At 41.0% G+C, this 27,494-nt stretch overlaps 1 protein-coding gene across 1 annotated transcript in view; it reads right to left on the bottom strand.

Moving 5' to 3' along the window:
- Nucleotides 1-1,616: 1,616 nt before the first annotated feature.
- HCN1 (hyperpolarization activated cyclic nucleotide gated potassium channel 1) overlaps nt 1,617-27,494 on the bottom strand; it is a 259,139-nt gene continuing 233,261 nt past the window's right edge. The window contains exons 6-7 of the mRNA XM_081089933.1: nt 6,010-6,174; nt 1,617-2,616 (exon numbers count right to left, since the gene is read on the bottom strand). Coding sequence (XP_080946059.1) covers nt 1,739-2,616; nt 6,010-6,174 — 1,043 coding nt within the window. The 3' untranslated portion in view covers nt 1,617-1,738. The remainder of the gene's footprint in view (nt 2,617-6,009; nt 6,175-27,494) is intronic.

Here is a 27,494-nt window from a genome sequence, read left to right on the forward strand (position 1 = left end):
GTTCTTCAATGTGTCACCAGCGTCAAAGATACTGAAGACCTCCACTCTAGGCCATTCTCTCACGTTGGGTTATTTACAGAAGTTGGTAATTAGGGATTCTCCGATTGTGTTCCAGTCACCGGCCACGTTCCTGGGATGCATTAGGCACAAATCATTACTACGGGACTCCCTGCAGAGGGAGAAGATGCTCCCGGATCATTGAAAGAGTTAAGGAAACAGACAAATACACAAACAATGCTCACATTCAGTTCCACCCTGCTTTCTGTCACCATGTCTAGACTTTTCTCAGCACTTTTAAAACAACACACCTCCTCTCCAAGGCCCATGTTAACACCATATGCCTTAAGATTTCCTAACCACTCAGTTACAATATATATAGAGCGAAGCGTGTGTTCCCAACAGACATGATGCTGCTATGAGCATTTATTTCTTTAAATCAACACCACCGTAAACTGCCAACTACAGTGAAGACAGAACACACGGGCAACTCCAAATCAAGCTGTGATTTACAAGTCATTATTTAAATAATAACAATAATAGTACTCATATTAAAAGAAAGTAAAAACCTCACTTCTAGTCTTAAGATAGAGTTCCATCCGAGTCAAACTTACAGGAATTTTAAGATAGGCAATTAATAAAATTGGCATATATTTCTAGAAATGAGAAATGCTGTAAGCCTTTCCCTACAATGACTGCTTTCAACCTATCCCCCCCCCACAAAAAAAGCATGCAGGGATATTTTCCAATGCTTGATTATGGCAAGAAGGAAGAAAAGTGATGGTTCTTGGTGTAATACAAGCAATTTGTAGAATCAAGCATACAATTTTGCATAAAACATTGCAGGTTAAAATAACATTGTAGGTTTCAAGCCATTGCATTACAGTTGAATAATTGTCACAATTAGGTTTTGTAAAATTTAAAACTCTAGATTTTGAAGTGAAACAATAAAACTAAATTCTTAAGTGATGACTTTGACCTTCATTCAGCACAGAATAGCTATTTTTTATTTGGGTTGAAAAGATTATTTACAACTAACATTGATTGAGTCTGGGAAAAGTCCAATAACACAGGAAGAGAAATAATCCCCTCGCTATCTGAATGAACAATGAACATGTTTGAGGTTAGAGATATTCCTAACACTGGCTGCTACTCTCCTACTGTGGCCAAGCATATACAACTGTTCTTTAACCTAGGTCAGAATGGAAAGCACCAAATGACAATTTGGATCTATAAAACGGAATTTGCTATTTCACCCTCCATAACGAATGATTAACCATTTAGATGCAGAGACACAGCTAATGAAGGAGGTGTTGATTGGTGCCATTCAGTAGCTCACTTGAGCTGCCTTTTAAAATCAGGGTTTTGTTTGCATCGAATCCAAGAACTCTTCCTAAAATAGAGAAATACATATATCAAAGCAATTTAGGAAAAGCACGTTAAAAATAAATAATCTTACAACAACATTTTAAATCTTTTTTAATGATTTAAAGCAAGGAAGACATATATAACACTGAATGCTAAACAAGTCTTTGAATGTCTCTTGGATTTTAGATATATATTTAATAGTATATGTATATATATTTATATATATATATATATATTTTACATTTTGCGTGTAGGCCAGAGCTGTCTAAAATATCTCTTCATAATAGGCTATAGGGATGTGTCAGGAGATAGAATAAAATAAGATCTGAGAATATTCTCGGTTCATTCGAGTCTGTATGACAATCGGCAGGGATCATAAATTTGAAGAAAATCGTGGCTTTTCCACCTCTGGGTCTGTTTTTAAGACTGAGGAAGGCTCTTTCTGAAGGGGGGCCGCCGGCGGAGGGGGTGCAGGAGGGACTCCTCGGGTAGGGGGAATGGCTCCCGAGGACATCTGTCGGAACAGGGTCACCCTCTGGGGGACAGTGCCCCTGCCCCCCGCCTGCAGGCTCCCGCCGTGGACGGCTGGCACCGGCTGAGGGATGGAGGCCAGGGACTCGCCCACCGTGGGGTGCGGTCTGGAAATCGGGGTGGACACCTCGTGGGGCAGCGAGGGCTGCGAGGCCGAGAGGGGCCTGACCTCCCGGCTCAGGCTGGCGTTGTGCAGGGCCTGCGTGCTCTTGTGCACGTCGGTCTTGGGCGTGGAGCTGCCGCTGGGCGTCTGTGGCTGCGGGGGCTGCTGCGGGGGTGGTGGCGGGGGCTGCGGGGCCGGGGGCGGAGGCGGGTGCACCAGGGACAGCTGCGACGCCGTCGGGGAGGCGTAGTGGAAAGTTCGGGCGGCCAGCGGGCTCTGGACGGGCGGGCTGCAGACGGCCGTGGTGTAGGAGCAGGGCGAGAGGATGGCGGAGGGCTGGGGGGTCTGCGTGCTGGGGCTGGGGGAGTGCAGGTTGCTAGGGGACAGGCTGGTGGCGCTGTACACGGGCGGCGACTGGGTCCTCATGCGGGAGGTGGGCGTGGCCGTGGAGGCGGCGTTCGGGGCCGGCATCTGCGGGTAACTGATCGGAGCGATGGCCTGCACCATCTCCCGGTCGTGTTTCACGATCTGCTTCAGGATCTCGTTCTCCTGGTTGTTGAAAACACCAGTGTTAAGATCCTTCTGGAACTTTTGCAGAAGAATTGAATTTTTCTTGCCTGTCAGCGAAAGAAAAATAAGCGCTTAGAATGCCTACCCAGGACAGGCGGCAACTCCCGGGGACAGTGGCTCCTGAAAGCAAGTCGTCAGTGAGCCCTCGGGCGGGTTCCGAAGCCCAGTACTCACCTTCACAGACAGGAGCGGGTGGGGTGGGGTTGTGGGGGGGGCTGCCCTTGGCGCTGCCTGCACCATCCTGGAAAATCCCACCTCCCATCCAGGTCAAGTTGAAAAATCTGTAACGTGGCAAAAGCCATCTTACAGAAGAAATGGAGAGTGAGGGCTCCGGTGCAGAGCCGGGAAGAACGGGCAATGGGGCCAGGATGGGCCTGGAATCAAGGTTTGAGTTGAACGCTTCTTTTTCGAGAAAGGACAGTGGCACACCCACTATGTGACAGGCCATGGGTAGGTTCATTTTATTCAGCCCACTCTTGGAGGCGTGCTCACGCCCACTGCACTGAGACAGAGGCAGGGTGAGGGCAATGCCCAAGAAAATGTGGCTCCTGAGTAACTGGGCTGGGAAGGGAAAACAGCAGATGTGGCATAGATGTGTCATCCTCAACTAACCAGACACACCTGGCGCACGGGAATGCTGGACCCCAGTCCCTGGGCCTCACCCACTGCTCAGCCAGAAGCGGCATTTTACTGAGCTCCCCACGTGGCAGTCGGAGAAGCGAAGGACTTTGTTTCTGACCAGCGTCCTACTCCAGTGATTCTCTACCCTCCCTGCATCTCAATCTCATCCCCGGGCTTTCAAACACACTGAGTTCCACCTGTACTCGACCACTTTAATCAGAATGAGCAGACCTGGGGCCCAGGTTTTAACACTGTAATAGCTAATTTTTCCCCAGGATTCTTCTGCGCCGCCCTCATTGAGGACCACATCATAATCTTCCTCATCTGACAGGCTGTGAGGGTATAGTGCAGTGGTTCTCAACCTTGGCTGCAATTAGAATCACCTGGGAATCTTTAAAATCCTGATTTCTGGGCCTTATCCTCCGGAAATTCTGTTTATTTGTTATGGGATGAGGCCACAACATTAGTAACAAAGAAACAGAATTTCCAGAGGATGAGGCCCAGAAATCAGGATTTTAAAAAGATTCCCAGGTGATTCTAATGTGCAGCCAAAGTTGAGAACCACTGTTTGTGGCGGGCTCTCAGCTCACTCCAGAACTCAGTCACCATAACCATCACCCCTCCTTCCTGCCATTGTCTCTCCAGGGCTCTGCAGTTAGCAGACATTCTGTGGCAGAATAACTACCAGCACGAGGAGTAGGCTGATGAAAGATGGGAAATCAGTGACTTTCGATGACATCATTCATACCCAGGTGAACGTGGTAACTAAAAAGTGAATCAATTTGCCAAATCACTTAATAAAGTGTGACATCTAAAGGAACAAGAAATATTTTTGAATGAAAATATATGCTAAAATTTACTCATGCTGAGAAAAACAATCATTTTTATTTTATTTTTTATCTTATTGATGTACAATTGACACACCCATCCTATTAGTTTCAGGTTGCAATCATTTTAAATGACTGACAGAATGGATAGCTGTCTATCTCTCCTTTCAGAATTGACCTTCCTTCCCAAAGAACAAACACCCCTAGGTTAGGAATAAATGTAAATACTAATTTAGCATATTCCCTTAACTAATTATAATATACATTTGTAAGAAATTATGACAATTGAGAAGGATTGCATTTCTTTGCGATCATGTGAACAGTCAACATTTCATAATCTAATATCTGTGACCTTGTGGAAAAATACTATAACTTTTATTGTTCTGTTAGCATTTTATAAGAATTAAAAATGCAAATGTTTGATGCTTACTAGCAATTTCATTGCCTATACTATTAATTACGAACCACTTCATGCAAACCTTTTTTATAAACATAAACTGCAATGAATTAGAGGAGAATGAAGCTGTATCAGATAAAGAGATATTTCCTATTGAAATAACCTAATTTTAATGCTTTCTCTAAAGATGTGGAGCTGGTTTGGGTAAAGAATTTATATGCTCAGAAATTAGCCTCTAGTTCTGCACCACAATGAGGGAAGTTATTTTCAAATTAAGTAAAGATGCTGTGAGGAGTACTCACTCCTTTGATGGGCACTATGCCCTGTTAAATCTCTAAGTTGTCATTGTGAGTTTCTAAGGTATGAGTTAAGTCTAATGGTAATATCCAAATACTATCTTTTTTCTCCTGACCTAATTTCAGATCCTATGCAGTCTGTTATCCTAACATGGATGGAAGGAAAGAGGTGAAATGCAGCAGAAAAGCTCACATATCCATACATCAATCACAAGTCCTTACCTTTTAGTAAGAGTGAAGCAGTTGCAATACCTCTTTGCTTACTTTCAAGTGATCCCAACCCCATCTCCTTTGAGTTCACTGATTCCTTCAACCCTCCCTACCTCTGGCCAATAAAATACGCTGTGCACCGGGTGCTGTGAATGTAATAGTGAATTAGACATGATCTCTGCAGTTACAAAGCTTAGCATCTCTAGTGCAGTTACAGCACTAAAAGCAGTGCTGTGATGGAGGAACTTCCCAGGGATATGGGAGAACATATCTGAGTACCCAGCCTATCAGGGCGTGGGGTGTCTAAACTGAGAGAGGAAGATTAGTAGAGTTAAGCAGAGAAAAAGGGGCAGAGCAGGGCAGGATGGGTAAGAGGATCTGGGTGTGTAAATGAATGCATACTTCTGATGTCACAGTGTCCCAGCAGATCTTGGGAAGTTAACTGCAAGCCCATCTAATGTAACTTGACTATGGCCAGTATTCAACTCTTTAAACTAGTGTAACTAATAAGGCTAATTTATACATTTTTATTTGAGAGCAGAGCAGTCTAAACTAAATTGATATTTGCAAAGTAAAGCATCTATGTAGGACATTTCTAGCAAGGCTTTTTTTTCCTGCTTGAGTCTGCATTACAAATATTTCAAGAAGTTTCTACGGAGACAGTTATTTAACACAAGTTCTCATTTCTTAATATAAGGATACAATGTAAAGTGGAACCTTAAAAAAATCCTTCTGGTAACTTTGGTTTGTAATGTAGACTCATGCATTGGAATTTTAATTCTATTTTAATGCTGTGTAGAATTTTTATCATTGCTTTTTACCTGAAAATTCAAATTGTATTGGCATCACTGCGGAAATCAGATTGCGTAGCTAGTAAAAATAGAGATGAATAAGTAAACCTAGAACACTGAGAAGAGAAAGTTAGAGCCTCGGATCTTTCTAGAAATAGGGCTACAGCTAATTGCTACTTCTATGCAATTGAACAATCAATCTGTGAACTAGCGTCTGGGACTGATGACTGCAAATACGTATCAGCCCACTAGATTCAAACTGAACTGTGCATGAAGAAGACAAAACCAAAGAGAGTACCTATCCGGTCTAGTCGGTCAATGGCAACCGTCTCAAAGGCTCTTCTCATCATCGGATATTCCTCCAGGACCTCATTGAAGTTGTCCACAGAAAGTGAATAAAGACGGCAGTATGTGTCAGCTCGAACACTGGCCGTGCGGCGTCCCTTGGTCAGCAGGCAAATCTCTATAAAAACAAGGAGGACAGATTTGTTTGGTCATTTTCTGTTAGAGGCCATTATGGCCTCCCAAAATGAAAGGTAGAATCGCATGGTGTGAGAACCCAATGATTAGCAGCATCTTCTGTTTTACCAACTAATTTTTTTTGACAATTAAAAGTATCCAATTGCCAACACTCAGTCTTAAAATATTCTTCTTTTTTAAACAATTGAAGCTTTGGGCTCAAAGGGAACGCTGAGACATATTTATCTTGCCTCAGGTCCCCATTCCATTCCCCTTGAAATAACAACAACAAAAAAAGATGCAGGAAGTGAATAATAAATGCACAATAGAGTTGAAAACAGGAAGAAACCATGCTGAGGTAGAAGTTTTTTTATGAATTCTGGACGTGAGGCAGAATGGTAAGAATTAGGAAAATTCCTTGGCACATGGGATGGGGAAAGAGACAGCTGAACAAACTGGTTGAGCAATTTACAGCCTGGTCACCAGGTACAGAAGGTCACCGGTGGAAATCCTTGAGTGCCTAGCAAATGGCAAAACTGGGAAAACAAAAACGTTGCTTCCAGGGCGACCTTTCCTCCCCCAGTGTATTACTGGTCATGAGGTTTAGACCCCTGGCTTTTATATCTCTGGTGTGGTTCGGACCCTCCCCTGACCTTTCCTCCCCTGGCATATTGCTAGGCATGTGGTTTTAGAGCCCCCTTAGAGGAGAAATAGAGGCCAGAGATAGCCTCACAGGAACCCCATGTAAGTCCTCGCTGTCCACTCCCTTAGGCAGTCAGCCCGAGAGCTATCACCTAGGCCTCAGCTGTTTTTCAGATCCAGGCCCAGAGAAGCAGCAAAGCCAGACGAAGTGATGCCGTGGCCGACATCAGGACCAGCTGCGATGACTAATGAGCCCCTACATTGCAAACGTCAATTCATTTTAATAGACACCATGATCCTGAAAGGACACACCTGAGAAAGCTGATAAATATAATGTTGAGATCCTTCCCTGAGACCTCCAGATAAAAGCCCTCAAGACCAAGGACACAGTATATGCATCCACCTTGAAGCAAGTCCACTGGTGTCTCCTTTTTGAGTGTATTTTACTTACTTTTCTCTTAAGCTCTAAGGGTTGCGGTGAGACTTGCAATCAGGGGAGCGGCAGGCAGTGGAAGCTCATCCTAGGCTAACCCATTGAACCTGTCTCCAAGGCCCCGTTTTCTCTGACTTTTCACTGAGCTAACAGCAGCGCCACCTTGGCTCACTGCTGCCTCTGTGACATTTACTTCTCAGTGAGTCCATGCAGCCCAGCCTGGCTCACTTCTTTCCTATAACGTTTCTAGAGAGCCGAAGCAGAGCACCACCTCCACTCTCTCCTGTTATTTCTTCTATCATAATGCCCTCCTTTATTTCACTATCGCCACCTTCAATAAACACGTTCTCAAAATCATCTGGACTCATGTTGTGAAATCATCCTTGTACAAAGTTAAAGCCCACACACGAGGCCGGCCTGAGGCAGATGTGCTCTGAGCCTGGTCCCTTTCCAGTGATGGAAAGCGTGAAGCAAATGGTAGCATGTAGAAAGAAACAAAAATGAGCCCAAACTTTGGCTTAGAAAGTCCTATGATGAAGCAAAACTGGACCAGTGGAATGCATTACCGGCATGCCTTATGTAGTTCCTATATTTCCAATAAGACCAGTATAAAGTTTTTATTCCATATGCACTGAGGGGGTCCTATTTAAATAACTTCTAAGGAGAACTCTTCATTGAAACTTAGCTTCCCAATATATGGTAAATAAACCTTTGCAAATTTGGATTTCCTTATTTACTAACTAAATAAATGATAAAAGCAATAATTTCATTTTCAAAATTTATTAATTGAATTCCTGTAGACTAATCCTTAGGGTATCAGATGACCCAACTGCCCCATGCTATTTGTGCTGACATTAGTTAACCCTGATTATAATCATGTCATTCCTCCTGAGATTATTGTCACTTACATGAACAGTCATGTGATAAGGTAGGGCAAATAGCCTTAAGAATTTGCAACAGTATTTCCCAGACCTCTAAAACAGAGCTTAACATCGCAGTAACACAGAGCTAGTCATGAACTTACAGCAGAAATTTGTAAGGTAATGTGTTTAACCTGAGTTTATAGAATGGGTGGGAAAATTTGTATGTGACTGCTTGTACTAACCAAGGTAAAAGCTGCTTCTTTCTTTTGTAACTGATGTCAAGAAATAAAAGTACTCTCTTGTACATCAAAATGCTAATTTTCTACAAATTACTTAGGTTTCTAATCCACTGTCTCATAATAATGTGCAAGAAGAAATATCACTTTTTGGTTTTCTTTTTATATTTATATCTGTAATCTTTCCATCTTTACACTAGTGAACTAGTAAAATAGTATTTCTTATGACATAGGAGATGGTAACATCCAGCTTAAATCAATTTGCATATCAAGCTTGGCTGGTAGAACCATTTTAACTGTCAAATGGAATTCAATAAAAATCTAAAGGAATTAAAAGTAGGATAAAACATTAAATCGATGTAAATTTTGTAGTATTTGATGTATTTTAAAATATTTTATATTTTTGAAACAGATATTGGATATAACATATTTTCAAATGTAGATATAAAGTGATAATTATGAGTACCTCGATTATATATCATGATACATATTCTAATAAATAAAATCAATTTTGCTTTTTTCTAGATATAACTTATCATTTCAGTTCCTATAGACATAGTCATATTTGTACAATTATTAGTGTCCTCTACTACTGCTCATCCTGTTATTTAAGACTAGAGGCCTGGTGCACGAAAATTCGTGCACTGGGGGGGGGGGGTGTCCCTCAGCCCAGCCTGTGCCCTCTGACAGTCTGGGACCCCTTGGGGGATGTCTACCTGCCAGCTTAGGCCTGCTCCCTGGGGACATCCTTAGCGCTGCCAAGGAGGTGGGAGAGGCTCCTGCCACTGACCCTGCGCTCGCAGCAGTCAGCCCAGCTTGTGGCTGAGTGGAGCTCCCCCTGTGGGAGCACACTGACCACCAGGGGGCTGCTCCTGTATTGAGCGTCTGCCCCCTGGTGGTCAGTGTGTGTCATAGCGACCAGTCATTCGTGGTGATTCTACTATAAGGGTCAATTTGCATATTACCCTTTTATTATATAAGATTATTAAGATCATCTAAAGTTACTGTGTTGTCAAACACACCTTAATTCTCCACCTATGTTTGGAGAGTTAACCTGTGTTTTTCAAGGCAGTAACTTTTCATCTGTCTTAAAACAGAGGATTAGGGTGATCAGCTGGGGCTCTGAGTATTGACCTAGTAGTGGCCCTTCAGGCAAGTTATTCATTGGCAAAGTTGTAATGAGGACAAACTAAAATAGTGCCTATAATGTGCCCAGTATAAGCCCAGCACAGTATGGGCACTCCTAAAACATGAGTGTCCATCCTTTATCTCTTATGTCCCTTCTCCCTGTATGCTTGTGATTTGGGCTCTGTCTGCCAGAATTAAGAAAAAAGTAATGCTTCATATATCATCAACTCTCCAAATTTATGAAGTGTATATAATCTCCCACACCCTCCACTCTCTCGCAAACAATTTGTTCATAAAGTAACCACATCGATTCCTTAGACTTGTCTCAAGTACTATGGTTTCACACCCATGAACACCCTTCCTTAAGTTTCCCAGGAAGAACTGATCTTTGTGCCTCCTCTCCACCTTTATCCTCTTGCATCTCAGCCCTTACAACACATTAGTGGACTTACTTGCTTATACGGTATTTCTCTACACTCAACTATGAGGTCTTTAATGAAAAGTACAACAATCACATATGCAATTTCTAGCACTTACCACAGATTTAATAACATACCACTTGGTTCAAGAAATAAGGAATGAATGAATCAACAAATGTAAAGCAGAATTGACTTATACCAGGATGGAAATATTCTTTGTAAAATGAGGTGCTCACATCTGAGCACAACATTCCAAATAGCCATATTGTTTTGAGGAGTTTTGACCCTATCCACCAGAAGTCACATTGCTCTTATCTATTATAGATTATGAATTTGCTTATGATATGACTATTTTATATTGTTGGATATGTAAATGTATCCATTAAGGTTTATACATTCCACTCCTTAACCTCTCATCCTTTTCCCTCCCTTAGGAGGTCTGTGTCTTAAAATTCCATTGTGACTTCTTCAAGTACCTAATGTCTACATACGATCACCTTTACACACTACTATCTATAAACTGTTATCTACTATATATTTATAGGGCTTGTCCTTGGCAAGTTAAAATACTTGATGGACTATCCCAGGAATTCTGAGAATACCTGTTGAGCAGGTAGGAAACATTGCTAGCCCCATGTTGGCCATGTGATAAACAGAAGATTAAAGAGGACCTGTTATGCGACTGGAACAGAAATCCCACAAAAATATCAAAGCTAAGAAGGATAAGAGCATGGTTTCCCTACTTCTATCCAACTCTAAAAATCCACCAGACTACTGCAAGCCTTTCCTTTTGATTTTAAGTCTACCAACATTCAACTCTTTAAAAGTTAATCAAACACTTTGAATTATAAATGCCTTTAAAAGCAGCCAGCTTTTTAAAAATTCATGAAATGAATTCAGCTCTTAGATACCTCAAGTGTGTGTGTGTGTGTGTGTGTGTGTGTGTGTGTTCAAGTAATATCCTGATAGCTTTGTTTCCCTATGTGGTTTAATATGTTTACCCAAAATGAAAAAGAAAAGTACAGCAGAAATAATAGTCTAAATAGAAAATATATTCATTAGATATTTCTTAGAGGAGTCTATGACAGCAAAAAAAATTGTCTCCCCAATTTTTCTCTGGCTTTCTCTTTTTCTTCCTTACACACATATGCATATACACGCATGAATAGTAAAATGGAGATTTAAGTAGACATTTCCTTGGTTTATTTAATGTAAAAGTTAATGCTCAACTGATTCGGATGGATTCTTTAGTGCAGCATTTCCTACACTTTAATATGCATAAGAATCACCTGGGTCTGTTGCTGAAGACAGAGTAGGATATAGTTAGTCTGCAATGGGGCCCAAGACTGCGTTTCTAGCTGGTTCTTAGGTGATGCCAAGGATAGGCTTCTTTTGTAAATGAAAAGTTGTAGCTGCCAGACCTACATCTATACCCGGTTTCCTTGTTTAAGATAAATTGGGAAAAGGTTGCAAGAAGAAATGGCAATTAAGTGACAGTATGAATTTAAGTCAACAAATGGTTTTACTGTAACCAGTCCCTTGAAGGAAATTTGAGAATACAAAAATAAATGAAAGACATTGATCCTGTCTCAAAGAGTTTATAATTTATTAAAAATGCAAGCCTATTATATATAAAAAAGGTTGAGAATAATTTCAAAGCTAAACTGTCTGCTAGTGACTTTAATGTTGATATAAACTTAAAATCCGTATAATACAGCATTCATCATAGTGCAGTTCTGTACGCCTGTGGTGGCATGAAGGGCCTGGCGTGTGTAGGCTCCGCGGGAAGTGTAGAAATTGCATTGCTTCACCATGAGGATGGAGAAAACAGGAAAAGAGGAAGTGGGGGGAGGAAGATATCAGAGTGCAATCAGAGACGAGTTTGGGAAGGGGTTTCATGGAATCGTAAGAACAGCAGCCTCAGGGTCACAGAAGTTTGATGAGGCATAGCGAATATTCCACCATGAATAAGCAGTCTGGTCTTGATCTTCCATGTCACTGCAAAGCTTTTCAGGAGGGAATTTGTGTCTCTTTTAGGAAAGAAGGTCATGTGGGACACAGTGGGTGTTCTAGACCTTTACTAGTAGGTATCATGCTGTACATGGGAAAGGCACCCCACCTCTCTTTCCCTAGATGGTAAATGTGTTCTCCTTCAAATCTTTTGTTTTATGACACAAGGATATCAATTCACTGTTGGCTTGTAAAATGAACTGAGAGGGAGGTTCTTAGCAGTTAAAATACAAATTTGTAAAGGTTTCGTAATAATTTTGGGTACAAGGTGATGGGGAGTTGTCTGATATAAAGCTTAGCACCCAGAACAGAAGTGTTCTCTTCGAAGAATCACTGTAAAAGAAGTTTCTCAAAAGAACTTGAAAGGTGATGAGGCATCTGTGATTGTGAACCTAGACATTTTAAAAAAAATCACCAGAGGTGTCTGTCCTGTGAGTCAGAACTTCAGTTTGTGTAGAGGCTCAAGTATTTATACATATAAAACCCTAATATGCTGTGTCCCTCCAATCATCCTGTTGGTCGCTATGACATGCACTGACCACCAGGGGGCAGACGCTCAACGCAGGAGCTGCCGTGATGTGCACTGGCCATTTACAAGGAAACAACACCATGGACCTGGCGCTGACAAAGCAACACTCAGCTTCCCCCAAGTGGGATACAGGCTCTGCCACCACCCCATAGTGACAGCCCACCAAATTGCAGCCAATGCTGCCAAGACCCCATGGTGCAAAATGAGGCCCACAGCCCAGCCCAGCCCAGAAACAGTTACTGTGCATGCAGGGTAATGACATCACGTAGCAATTCCCAGCTTTCTCTCCCTAGCGACTAGCCTCCTTGGAGTTTCTTCAGCCCAGGAACACGACTTGCTTTATAGCCAGGTGCAAACATTTTACACTTTAACCAAATGTCTGTGAAGCATTTTCCCATGCCTCATCTCATTTGATCCTCACAGAAGTCCTGGAATAGGTAGATAGGAGACTCAGTAGAATCCTATTTTCTTTTCATTAGCAAAACAACAGAGATTTAGAAAGTTTAGAAACTTGACCAGACTGAAAAGAAGTAAGAAATGGTGGAACTTGAAAATGACTTCACGTTTCCTCACTGCACAGAATATAATGAAACACTGCTACAGTTAAATATTTTACCTTTTGTTCTCCCTGCGCGATCTACAATAATAATCTGCTTTGTGTTGATATTTATTGCTGTGCTGTTGACAATTACGTGAAAGAGAAGTTGGGGTGCTTTACTGGGCTGGAAAATGTTTAGGTAAATCAGAAAGCAGGTCTAACTAAGCAAGTTTATTCTCTCTATATAAAAGGCTAAGTTGACTCGTGCATGAATGATACATATAAAGCTCTCGCTGGCGCCAATTGCACACGTGTGTTTTGATCTGTCATTTTTGATCGTGAATTTGGTTGACACTTCTATTATAGAGAAAGGGAAAATAGCAATATTAAAATATTTCTTCTAATTAATTTCCTTTCAATGTGCACAGATCTGTGCACCAGGCCACTAGTATATTGATAAGAAACAATAACCCAGCCAGGCCAGCATGGTTTAGTGGTTGAGTGTTGACCTATAAACCAGGAGGTCACGGTTTGATATCTGGGGTTGTGGGTTTGATCCCCAGTGTGGGCATGCAGGAGGCAGCCAATCAATGATTCTCTCTCATTGAGATTGATGTTTATATCTCTCTCCCTTCCTCTACAAAACCAATAAAAATATTTAAAAAACAAATGAACAAAAAACAATAATCCAAATCAGTAATTAGTTTAGTTAGTAGCACAGTTAATAGAGGTAAACTGTACTAAAGGATAATAATGAGAAGGGAAATATCTTTTACAGAATGTTTTCACTTGTATTATTTTATTCAGAATGAGCTCAATTTGGAGATAAGGCTAATTTTGAAATAAGGTTCTATCAAGAGTCCTACAGTCAAATCCAACCATCACATTTTTTATTGCTTTTTGTACCGAGTTAAGAATGGTTTCCATATATTTAAGGTTTCTAAAAAAATAAATATAAAAAGACATATGTGGTGGAGACCATACATGGCCCACAAAGTCCAAAATCTTTAGTCTCTGGTCCTTTACAGAAAAATATGGTTTAACTGGATTTCTTCCTCTTCCACATAGATGCCCTTTAGGTTGTTCTAATACTGGGGGAGGAGGGAGGACTTTCTCAGCTACGGCTTCTCATCTGGACCACAACACACAGAAAATCATTTCAGTGATGATGTTCTGAATTCTCACAAGCCTGGTATATCAGCAGTACCAGTCTAGATGCATAGGTGCTAAATAAATAGATTAATTGTAATATATACTTCAAGACAATAGGGCTTATTTCCCTCTTGGCTCTGGTTTCGAAGGGCTGGGAAGTATTAGACTAAATTGGGCAAGGAATAAATCAGTTATAGGAACAAAGATGGACTTTACAATTTTGTGAGAATTCCTGTTTATTAGGCTAGTGTATCTATCACCTTTTCTGCTCTTGTGCTAGTGCCAGCTTTCTGAAGGAAAATTAATTTTCCTAATGGATTATGAACCAGAGTCATGTTAATCTTCATCCTGCAAACAGAGTATTGATGCTCCTGGACATTTGCAAGCTGCCTGTTCCACAGGCTCTCATTCATGAATTCAACAAAGAGCTACTGGACAAACATAGGCATTAAACAACTGCAAGTGTGGCAGATGTTGGTGATGTACTTGTACTCAAAATGTATATGACCCTGGCATTCTTAAAATGTATAGTCTAGCAAGCACAAGACCCAAGTCATCTCTTATTTCCTCTCACCTTTATCCTCACAAACTTGCTGTATCTGTATTTGCTATCATGCTAAATGGCATTGCATTCAACAAAAGAGAACCCTCCCTTTCTCTTACTTTCCATAAGTAGCTGGACTGTAAATTCCATGGATCCTTCTCCATCGGTATCTTTTCTAAGCCTTTGCTGGGGATTAGATTTAATCTTTATAACTTCATATCTCGTTGTTTTAAGACCCTCCTGCCTATTTGCTTACACAGATGCCTCCCTCTGTGAGAATACGGTGCTGTTTTAGCAAATGTTATTCCTGAACATACATTTGCTCCTTCCATTCCTCATTTTGAAAACCTCCAGTCCTTGCCCATTACCAGCAGGAAGGGATCCTAATTTCTTGAAAAGACATAGACCTGGATTCACTCCTCCTCCCCCGCTACATTCCAAACATTTGGAGTGCTGTGTGTGCATTTCCCCAAACCAGCACGCTTTCCCGGACCTCTGCGTTGACACTCACTGCTCCTTCCATCTGGAATGCTCATCCCACAAAAGTCCCCTCTTCCGCTGCCTCCTACTCAGCCATCAGAGCTCAAGCTAGGTGTCACCTCCTTCAGAGAGGATATTTTTATGGACAGATTCCTACATCTTAAGTTGTGATTTTATCTTATGCTCCTAATGCATTGAGCTGTCATGCTCTGCATGTCTACTTGACTTTCCACATGTTTACTTTCTTGAAGACATACTGATTATAGGACACAGACTGACATATAAAGTCTTCATAAAGCTCGTTGAATAAGAAACATTAACCAAAGCATGGACTGTTCATATTTAGTTGGTGACTACATTAGTCATAACATAATCCACATATAATGTTAATGACTAGTATATAATAGGTTGAAAATGATTTTATGTCAGTAGATCAATTAGTACGCTATTGATATGGAATGGGGAAGCAAATGATGAACGAGAAACAGAACACTTTGTTCATGGGCCTGTATGTGTGTGGTTATTTTGACAAACATTATAGAAGACCTGCAAAGCCCTGAGCGAGGAACTAGAATTATAAAGTTTAAGAAGATTCAGCCCAGTAGGGAAGAACAGATGATTTCATTGTAATGTACTTAGAAACAGAGAATAACTGAGAATGCTATAGAGAGAGGAGATAGTGCACGAGAGCATGGGCCCCCTGGAGGTTCAGAGCAGGCTTATTGGAGGAGTGCATTTGAAGAGTAGTTCAAAGCAGAAAGTTAAGGAGAGGAGAGAAAAGTTTTTGCCACCTGTGAAAATGTTACCTCCTATCTATCAGCTTTGACTATGAGATCTACCTGGAGAATTTCACTGGAAAAGGATATTTTTCAGAGTTGTCATAGACCTTGAGAGAATGGAAAGATGTTGAAAGATAGGGCCAATGGCTCTGAGCACACCACCCTAAGGCAAATATTTACTAAACAGATACATAGATATCTGAGAACATGCTGATAGAGAAATAGACTATTGCAGCAAATGAACGCTTGATTTGTGCCTGCATCCACTTTACCAAAGCTAGTCTGGCATTATACACATAAACACCCACACAGACATACATATATAATTATTTATTCCTTGCAACCGCCCTGCAAAGTGAGAATTATCATTTTTTTAACAGACTACTGCACTCTGCTAAAAGAATTCGATTAACCTACTTAAAGTTAAATAACTAGTTGGTAATGGGGCCTTCATTCGAGCCTTGGTCCCTGTGAGTTCACTCTTGTTTCAGCAGAACTCCCAGGCCCCTTTCTGGTATTGTCTTGGGCGGATGAAAATGTGACCCATAAAGAAAAGAGACTACTTTATTCCACTGTAAGCCCTTTCTTTCCCAACAAACATTTTCAAAACGTCTTTGAGGTAGAAGACTGCATTCAAATAAATGGCTGCAAAGATGAAAATTAAAAGGAACTGAAACAAAAAGACATTTAGTTGATAGCTACGCAGAAGCCCAGCCATCCAAAGCCCAGTGCCGAGCCGGAGCATCTGTGCAAGAAACGCTTGTGTTAACAAGTCTGACTGTGTTTCCCAACTCCGCCAGCCCTCCCCTTGGCTCACGCAGAACCCAGTTTGCAGAACACATCCAGCGGCAGCTTCTTGCTGAGAGGCGCTGAACGCTGCTTTAACTTCGCAGCCGGGAGCTGGTGCCTCGTCACCGACCAGGCTGTTACACTGTGTGCACTGGGAAGACCGCAATGCCGGCCATATGGCAGTTTCTCTGCAGAGGAGAGGCCTCAAACCACACCGCTAAGCCTGCGAACCATTTGGTGGCACACTCATTCGTTTGGAGAGATGGAGATTTCTTTATCTCTCCGAAGTGTTCTTCCTGTGCCCGATAAGAGTGATGGGTCCATTTCAAGTCGAAAAAACAATCTAGGTCAACCTTCAATCTCTCGCACTCTGAGCGGGACTTCCAGAAGTTTCTATCCATAACAGAAGGGAACATTGACTTTACAAATTGATTTTCCAAGTGCACAGTGAGGGTCACGCTTTACTTCGGGATGAGCTCGATAATCACCGACCATCAGCAGTGGGTTTCCCGAGGTGAAGAAGCCAAAGTGGCCCCATGTTATTTCTTTCCTTCCATTCCTGTCCCAAACGGTTACCTGCTGTTCAGTTTTACAGCTCGGCTCAGAGGTGACTTTCTTCCTCCATCCAAGAACTTTATATCGTGGTCTCAAGGTGTCAGGTACCACTCCAGGTGTCTCAGGTGTAAGATGCGTTCCTGACTCTCATGGAACTCACATTCTAGGGAGGGCATAGAAAATCTTACCTAACTACATTTGAATAATGGCACCTGCTACAGGAAAATGAAACCAGGGAACGTGCCAGAGGGATAGTGCCCGTTTAGAACATGATACCCATAGGGTTACTGACGTCTCAGGACTTTTTATATCTGTTTGAATCACTTTTTTGGTTTATTTAATGATTAGCTTTTTTTCAGAGATTTTCTTTTCCTCAGTTAAAAACGTAGAGATTCTGAAGCTCTGATTTCAATAGCAAGTTCTGCACTGATATCCTTCAGAACCACATCCTCTCCTCGGTGCTGTTTTAGCAAATTCTAGTCCCATTCCTGGCAATGCCCTGAGTGACCAATGCGGACCTTTTGTGAGAATGGCACGCCCACTCCCTCAGACCCACTGGCAGAGTCAAACCTCGGGGGGCCTTCTTTTTCACGGAATAATCACTTCTTTCTTTTCTGTGCAGTCCCTGCTTTCCTCTCCCTGGCTGCTCAGGGCCTCCATTTGGTTCAGGCACAAGCGGACCAATGACACAGCAAATGCAAAGCACTGAACATTAAACCCAAGGCATTGTTCTAGAATGTTGTCCTCTGGGCTGGAAATGAACTTTCACCTCCCCTGATGCCATCTGTTTCTCTCATTTTCACTCTTCTGATATCACTATGGACTTCTCACTCAGAAGCTGGTGGGAATTAGGTTTACTCTTAGGTATTTCCAAAACCCTAAACATATCTTAAAAATAGGAAATTTCATATAAACGTCTGTGGCTCTTTTCAGCTTTCAGTTACTAAGCCTCTTATTCATTCCTGTGGTCCCTGAGAAAAATCTCAAATTGTTATCTGAAAATGTAACCAAGACCAATTATCACCAGTTTCTCCTCTCTTTACAGGTTTAGAGACACAAGGGCTTGCTTCAAAGAAGTCCCAACTAATGAAGGCAGGGATGCTGATTGTTTTTCCTAAAACAATACATGCACTCTAGCCAACCTTCAAGGTATAAGTCTCCATCCACAAAAACATGGTCATTCTGACAAATGAGTGATTCCGAGGGGCTCCGAAAACCAGACCCGAGCTAGGACTTGCAGCAACGCTACACAGTTCTCTTACTCTTAGGGTATCATACGCCATCAGTTCCCATCTTCTCAGATAAACTCTCGTTTTCGCTTTGGGAAGACATACAAAAGGCAAATTTAAGGTTTGACACAACACATAGTTAAGAAACTTAGTCACACCTAAGGTTTTAGGCAACTACAAACTTTTACTGGATAAAGTTCAGATTTTGAGGGGAGGGGTTATGATTAAGTTTTAAAATTTACTGTGCTGGTTGCTCAAGCAAGAATATGTTCTGTAATAAAAGCCCAAGATGCACAATGACACTTTCAGAATGCATTCACTCGAGTAGAGTCATTTCCCCTAATTTAGCTTGCCTGGAATTTTCCACTCAAGATTATCTGCCCAGAGCACATGCATTGTGAAGTCCTAGAGTACATGCTATTCTTTTATTTAACATCCTCTGTCCTTCCTCAGCTAATCTGATTGAGGCTCAAAGAGATCCAGTCTAGTAAGAAAATTAATCTCCTTCTACACAGCACACTATCTTAGAGGTAGCTCTGTGTCACACAAGGCAAGGATGTGATCAGGCACCTGTGTGTTTCATTTAACCCAAGAAAAAGTTCAATCAGAAAGATCAGGCTCAGGATGATAAAATGATTAGATTAAGTCCCTTCTCTCCCTCTAAATTGTGCATTATAGCAGACGCTCTCGCACTAATGGCACCGACACCAAAATACAACTGCACCAGGTCCAAGATTCTCAGCAACTAGGAATCAACATTTGTCTGAATCACTTCCGTTCTATTTAGAGAAGGAAAAGGGGAGATGAATAGAAAACAAAATATGAAAGTATTGCTCTGATTTCTCTCTCACTGGAAAATTTATAATGATAATAATAATGATATCCTCACCTATTTCTATTATCTTCTTTACAAAGATAACCTATTAGGAAGTTCAAGTCTAAGTATTTATATTGCATCCTCTCTTTCAACTTGTAACAGTACATGCACGGACACGTACATTATGCATATAGAAATGATTTCAGTATTTAATAAGCACTGTTCCAATATTTCCAGATTCTTATTGAGGCAGGATGAATTGGTGGTTGTCCTATAGTTACAAATATCTCATAAACTCCCAGAAAATGAGAACTGTTAATGTGCTCATTGTAAGTCCTTACAACAGGAAAGTATGTACTGCATTAATAATTGAACCACTGCATTGTTCAATGAATTCAATTATGATTTCAAATGCTATTTCTCTACAGAGTCTGATAATTGTTTGACTTTAATTAATGTTCTCATTCATGTCCAGTATAACTGTGTAAATGGGGGTGGCTGTTCACTGACTTCCTAGCATCAAGAATATTTAGCCATATCTTTGGACCCTTCCATTCCTTTCTTTGGGGCACACATACATATCCTAGCAGAGGGGACCATTCATGATATGCCATTGAAATGTTATTGTGTTGTTAATGTGTTTCTTGCCACATACAGTATGTTAAAAGACTTCTGGCATTTTAAATTTGCTGAGGATATTCCAATATTTCCTTAAATTTATTATACCTACACAATAGCTGATGAGATGCAATTTAAAGGACCAAAATTATTTTCACTTCATTATCTTTTTGATGAACTATTCTGACCAGTAATTTGAGGCTTTCCTACTAAGTAAATCCAACCATGGAGAGACCTGTCTCCGTGGGTAACAGACAGGTCAAGACAGTCACACTTAATTGGAGTGTTATTAAATTCAGATTGTTTAACAATAGGCTAAAATAAGTTATGTGTGTTTGTATGTGCACAATGTGTTTCATAATTCAATCGAAGAGGAAAGAATCCTTGTTTTCTGAAATGCCATGAAGTAACATCACAGGTAGGAAGTTACAAAACCTGCACCTGCTACAGCAGGAAGACCAGTGGCTGGACGTGCTGGCCCACCTTGTCATTGCGGAGCTCTGGGGCCCAAGCAGCTCTCGGCCCTCGTTTGTACAAGGATTAGATCCCTCCCCCTTCTAAATGTTACAAAAATGTTTCTGAACAATTTAGTTCTTAAAAACATATGTTTGCTCTTCCATTTCACTGTATTTTGGAAATGCTAAAGATTATATATTTTTGTAGCTATTTAAATCTAATATGGTGTTATATGAAAAATGTGAAATTAGTACAATGTCTAGCACATTAAGCATGAGTTACTTGGAGAATTTGGACCATCTTATGTGCTATTTCTTGGGGGTGGTGTTTGCACACCCACACTCATGTGTATGAAGTGAGGAAATAAGAATTTTCAGAGATGAGATGATCCTCAGTTTAAAAAATTTTGAGATTACTTAGTCTACCCCAGCTTTCACCACTCATGGACATTGATTTAGAGTGAATTGCTACTGGGCTCCGACTAACACTGACTCAGGAGATATACAGATGGACACATTCTCCAGCGCTGAATTATTTGACATGAGCACTGCATCAGTAATGCCTCAGTAATGTCTTTTTAAAAAATCCTCACCCAGGCATATGTTCCATTAATTTTTTAGAGAGATAGAGGAAGGGAGAGAGAAAGAAACATCGATGTGAGAGAAATATTGATCAGTTGCCTACAGTATGGGGCCTGAGGTGAGATTGAACTCACAACCCTTTGGTGTATAGGATGATACTCCAACCAACGGAGCCACTTGGCCAGGGCCTCAGTAACATATTATAGGCGTACCTGCTGCTCTATGCTACACCAGCCCCTATGCCTCAATTACCACTAACATCACCTCATAGATGGTGTCCCAGGTGCTGTGCTGAGCACTTTATGTGTTATGTATGCTAGAATCTCTCAGTCCTCTCAGCCAGCCTGAGGAGGTAGGAATTAGAATCTTGATTTGACCAATGAGGAAACAGGGGCTTGAGAAGACCAGTGACTTTCTCAAGGCCCAACAGCCTCTCAGATCTGACTCTGACAACCACACCCTTAACCGTATCCTCCTGTCACACTTTGAAAAGCTTCACAACCCGCCCCTGATACTCTATTTTTTTCACTACCCGTCAAAAGTGAGTTGTAGCTCATTTCCTTCCAAAAGGACATGAATCATCTCAAACATAACTTGCCCCCAATTCCTTTTTAAAATCTAGGGTCTTGTCCTAGAAAACATCCTTAAATATACAGCCTTCCTTCAAAAATAATGTGGCTTCTAGAATAGGCAAGAATTCATTTTAGATGTTCAGCAAGCTTTAAAAGAAGCAAGCTGGCAAAAAGACTACCGCTTCCCCCCCCCCCCCCCAACACACACACACACACACAAGAGACCCATTCCTGCAGAATCATGGAGCTGGAAGGCTGTAGAGCAGTGGTTCTCAACCTTGGCTGCACATTAAAATCACCTGGGGATCTTTTTAACATCCTGATTTCTGGGCCTCATTTTCCAGAAATTCTGTTACTTTGTTATGGGGTGGGGCCACAATAGTAACAAAGAAACAGAATTTCCGGAGGATGAGGCCCAGAAATCAGGATTTTAAAAAGATTCCCAGGTGATTCTAATGTGCAGCCAAGGTTGAGAACCACTACTGTAGAGGTTCTATCTAGCGGCCTAATTAATAATCACTTTGCAGAGGATGCTCCCAAGCCCCTACGGCTGTGGTCAGCAAACCGTGGCTCATGAGCCACATGCGGCTCTTTGGCTCCTTGAGTTTGGCTCTTCCACAAAATACCACATGCAGGTGCGCACGTACAGTGCGACTGAAATTTCGTGGCCCATGCTCTGAAGTTGGTATTTTGTGGAAGAGCCAGTATTTTGTGGAAGAGCCACACTCAAGGGGCCAAAGAGCCGCATGTGGCTCGCAAGCTGTGGTTTACCAAGCTGCAGTTTGCCGACCACTGCCCTCGGCATTAATCAAGCTGCCTGGGGACATGCAGGTGTGTCCTATTGCCATTGATGGGCCAGGATCCTTGCTCTGTGGATGCTGCACACTCTGCCACATCATGCTGCTTCCTAATCATTCCATAGCTTTGTTCCTAAAGACAGAATCTGATCTTTCATTGGCAACATTATGAGTGGAGAACCGACAAGCAACAATACAGGCATAACTTCTCAATTGCACGTGGTGCCTAGTTTCACAGGGAGACCTCTGTACCGCTATGATTTGGCAATGTGGACCTTCAGACGTAAGTGGAAGGTCTAAATTTAAGAGCACGTAAAACCTGGGCCCAGAATAAAAGCCTCCGCTATTAGCACCCAGGGAAGGCTGCATGGAAAGGGAGTGAGCAAGAGACAGAGTTGAAATGAGGACACAGGAGGAAGCAGCCATCTGTCCCCAGCAGTGAGGCAATGAAGTCACCACGGGACACCACCGCCGCCTGGATGAACCTAGACAGAGTGCACTGCTCAGATCCTAAATAGTATGAGCTGGGGCATCTCTCAGATCAGCCCTTCAGGGGGTTTTACATGCGCGTCCTACACTATGACAATGAGCCCAGATGTGTCCTTTGCTTATCTGCTAACTCTCTTACAGGAAACAAATGTGACCTTGAGAACGTCAAAAAAATTTAATTACTTCCAAATGTATACTTGGTGCCTCAAGATAAACACTTATTCTCCCCCAAGAAAAAAGGTCTTACTTCACCACACTTCACTCTGGGCTGACAGTATAGCTTAGCAGAGGTGAGGAGGAGATGATATAAAAAATAAAAACTCGAAGGCTAGAGTTTCCCATGTAGAGCCTGCACTTGCACACTTGGCTGCAGCATGGTTACCCAGATACACACTTCTCCCTCATTTCCAAACTCTCCGAGACTCACAGATACAATGAAGTATGATCTTGGTCCTTAAAGAAAGCCTCACAGCAGGATGATACTTTGCACAACATTTATCCAAAGGACTTGAAGCAGTTTACTAACGTTAGCTCATGCGTCACTCCAGCTGGGATGGCCCATGAGCAGATCTGCTCAAGGGGGGCGAGAGCTTAGCGAAGGTGGACGGAGACTCTGAAAGCCCAGGGCGAGGCTGGAGAGGAAAAGACAGGAGCAGCCAAAGAAGGAGCCAAAAGAGAACCTTGCCCCACTTTTCAGCAATAAGTAAGGTTTTACCAAAATGCTAGCTCTAATGAATTTGTTCACATTTATTTTCCTATAAACTTCTGTTAAGACCTTGTAAGCGAAACAAGAGTAGACATTTTATGTTGGAAAATGGGAAAAAAATATAAATAGAGATCATTTGTTACAAGTTGGATAACTGACTTAATGATATGAAATGCTATTCAATTAAAGATGACTCCCAAATTAGATTCAATGCCACAAATTTTTATTTATAAAAATGATATATTATGTGCTAAGGGTGAGAATGTGCTAAGGGTGAGAATGCAAATGCACTCATAAAGTGATCATCTATAAGTTTTCAACATAAAAGGAATCTTTTAGTTCTGTAGTTTCTGTGTATCTTATATAAATTTTGCAAATAAATCATGAAGAAAAATTACAGATGGAGAGAAAATAGGAAAAGAGTGTAAATAATATGTGAAAGAAATAATGATCTTAGAAGTATAGCTTTAATTTAGTTTAAGTAGGCCTTCATTGAAATGCAGATCATTCTGATCATAACATTTCTAGCATATGACCAATGTGTCCATCAGGATGCTTGGAATGATTCATCCAACACATTGGTCTCAGTATTCTTTAACTAGCTCAATATTATCTTTCATTTTAAAATTTTTGTTTAGCTACTATTTCAATGGTCATCCCCTAGACTTCATTATTACCAACCAACAGCTTACCCAACTTCACATCACTACTTCTTGTATTTGCAGCTCCATTTATTCTACTGCTCTAACTCCAACAAGTCTTTTACCCCATCAGGACTTCCAGTTCATTAATCTTACTTCTTTTCCACTGCTCACCACCTTCCACATGAACTAAGTTAGAGTTCTTAATCTATCACTGGGATGAGTTATAGATGCAACATGGTCTATGTATGTCCACAAGTCCTTTTTCTGGACACCACTCTCAGTTCAGCTCCTATGACTCTTTGCTCTACTGATATTCTCTTGTTCCCATACCCACCATGTCTGTGCAGACTTCAGAAACTTTGTTCGTGCTATTCCCCATGCTCTTCCCGCAGATATTTATATGACTATTTGCCTCTTTTTATTAAGGTCTCTGCCATACTGTCCTTTTATTACCCTGCCTTATATTTTTTCATGGTATCTACTATGACTTGAAATTATTACATGCCTTCATTTATTTTTTGTTTACTGGTGTCTCCCCAATCACATAGACTATATCCACAAATTCTAGAATTATATCTTATTTATCACTATATGACAAATACTTAGAATTCTGCCTGAAACACTGAAGATTTTCAATATCTACTTGATGAAGAGAAAAAGAAATAAATTAAGGAAGGAAAATATATCATTTGCTTCATTTATGGGGTAAATTAACTTTGAAGGCTAGTTGGGACTTAGCATGAAATAATGATTGGAAAATTTCCAGGAAGAATAGAGAAAGCAACAGCCCTTTATATCATTCTGGATACAGTTGTCTTATAAACCCTTGTCTCCCATCCTAGCAATTTAAAACAGTTTTGTCCAATAGGGTAGGCACTACACTCCCTGTGGATATTCATATTTAATCCAAATTAATTACAATAAAATGAAATCGCTAACTCCTCATTCACATGAACGCCAATAGCTGCATCTGGCTAGTAACCACTTTATTGAACAGTGTTGAGTAGAGAACATTTCCATTACCCCACACAGCTCTATTAGATAGCAATATCTATGTTCTATTGCTTTAAATTCTAAAGCTATATCGTTGAATCCCTAATATAGTGAGATTAATTAAAATTAGATAGGAAGTAATTAAAGCATTAACACCGAATTTCTTAGATATAGGAACTGCCTTTTGTTTCATTTAGTTTAGTTTGTAATTTATCATTGTTGATCGTATTGACTTCCTATCTTGAGATATAGACAATGAATTTAACAGAGTATAATACCAAAGTGAGTAAGGAGGCTTGACTGCCTTTCCTCTTTTAGGGTTGGGGAGAAAGCAGTAGAAGAGATAGAGATAAAGAGTAGAGAAAAGGGAAAATATATGCATCCATCATCCATCCATCCATCCATCCATCCATCCATCCATCCACCCACTTGCTGTACAAGTTCCTACTGAGTGTCTGTGATAGCTCAAGAATTGTGCTTTGGTGCTAAATGTTTAAATGGAAAGAAATCACAGTGTCTAAGCTCATAAAATTCATAACATAAAAATTGACAAAATAATAATGAAACTGTTCAATCACAGGTTAAGGTCAAAGTGCTATGAAAACAGAAAGAAAAATCATCTGTCTAGGGGAGATAAAATAATAACATTCAAATGGTATCTTAAGAATTATGAGAAGCAAAGCATCAGCCTGGAGAAAAAAGAAATGTTTTTCTGACCAAGGGGGTCAATCTTTGCAAAGGCAAACTTTGCTTACTTAAGTAAAAACTCATAGTCTTGGGGGTGCTGGTTTGAGGGTGTCTGAAGGGAAAGTTTAAAACTGAGATTAGAAAAATAGGTTCAGCCAGATTGTACAGGGCTTGGGCAATTTTGCTAAAGGATTGGGGTTTGTTATTCTTCATATGAAGGGCAAGGGCACAATTCAGGTGAACCTCCTTGCAAGAGGAACCGCTGTGGAGTGAATGTAAACACAGAGAGCAAGCCGAGTGCAGGGGCCTCCTCGCCAGGAACCCAGGGATGCAGGCAGACGCGGGGAATTCTGCGCCTCAGGCTAAGGGGCCCATTGCTGACTCTCAAATCACTCATGCAGACGGACTGTAAGGGGAGGCCTAAGGAAAACATTGATCTGGGAGATGGTTTTCTCTTCGACTATTCTTATTGGTAATGGACATGCTTTGAAAGTTCTGCAGCTATACTTGATAGAAAACCCCGTTTCTCTCTAACCCTGAGCTATGCATCAAAATGAAAAAAAAAAATCTTCCATCTGGTCTTCATTACCAGAAATTCCGTTAATAGCACACGCAAAGCTTATCACCACAAAAGGCAGCATTGGGAAACACAAGTAAAATGTAAATACCAAAGAGTATCGGTAATCACAATTTAGCAACTTTTGCTTTCAAAAGGAGAAATACCATTAGAAAAATTATTCAAACAATTTTATATCTTAAAGTGAATCATAACTGATAGACTTATTTCAGCGGCTATAAAACACTATACCTGAGGTTTTTTGCTAGATACTGAAATTTAAGAACTAGACAGAGGCACATTTTAAGAAATTAAATGCATGAATTAGAATTACACATAAAGATGAGAAAGTACATTAGCCTCACGGGGATTTTATGCTATTAGGTTCAAGTTATGGCCTGGATTTTCTAATTATAAGAAGCCCCAGAGGTCTGGGTGAACACCACAGGAATACAAGGGAACCAAGACTTAAAATCAGGGCTTTTTAGATTTCTCCTCCTTTTCTTTTCTTTTTGTTTATCTTTTCTTTTCTTTTCTTTTCTTTTCTTTTCTTTTCTTTTCTTTTCTTTTCTTTTCTTCTCTTTTCTTATCTTCTCTTCTTTTCTTTTCTCTTCTTTTCTTTTCCTCTTTTTTCTATTTTATTAGAGAGCAGACATGATAACTTCAAAATATGTCTTCTTTTGAAAAAAAATATTTTGATTGATTTCAGAGAGAAAGGGAGAAGGGGAAAGAGATAGAAACATCAATGATGAGAATATCAGTTAGCTGCCTCCTGCACACCTTCTACTGGGGATTGAACCCACAACCCGGGCATGTGCTGTGATGGGGAATCGAACCAGTGACTTCTTGGTTCATAGGTCAATGCTCAACCACGAGCCACACCAGCCAGCCTGATCAAATGTCTTCTTAATGCTCCCCCTGATCTTCATAAGTGTCACAGACATTTGAATTTATTCCTCTGTTCTACACGGATGCATTTATACATGACTTTGTAGAATCCTAGAGCCGTGAGGTGAGGATACAGATGGGAACTAACATCTCTCCCACCCAATAACCTAGCTAACCTAGTGGTTGTACGTTAC

This window comes from Myotis nattereri (genome assembly GCF_964212035.1).
Source record: "Myotis nattereri genome assembly, chromosome: 4".
In the NCBI taxonomy this organism is placed as follows: Eukaryota; Metazoa; Chordata; class Mammalia; order Chiroptera; family Vespertilionidae; genus Myotis; species Myotis nattereri.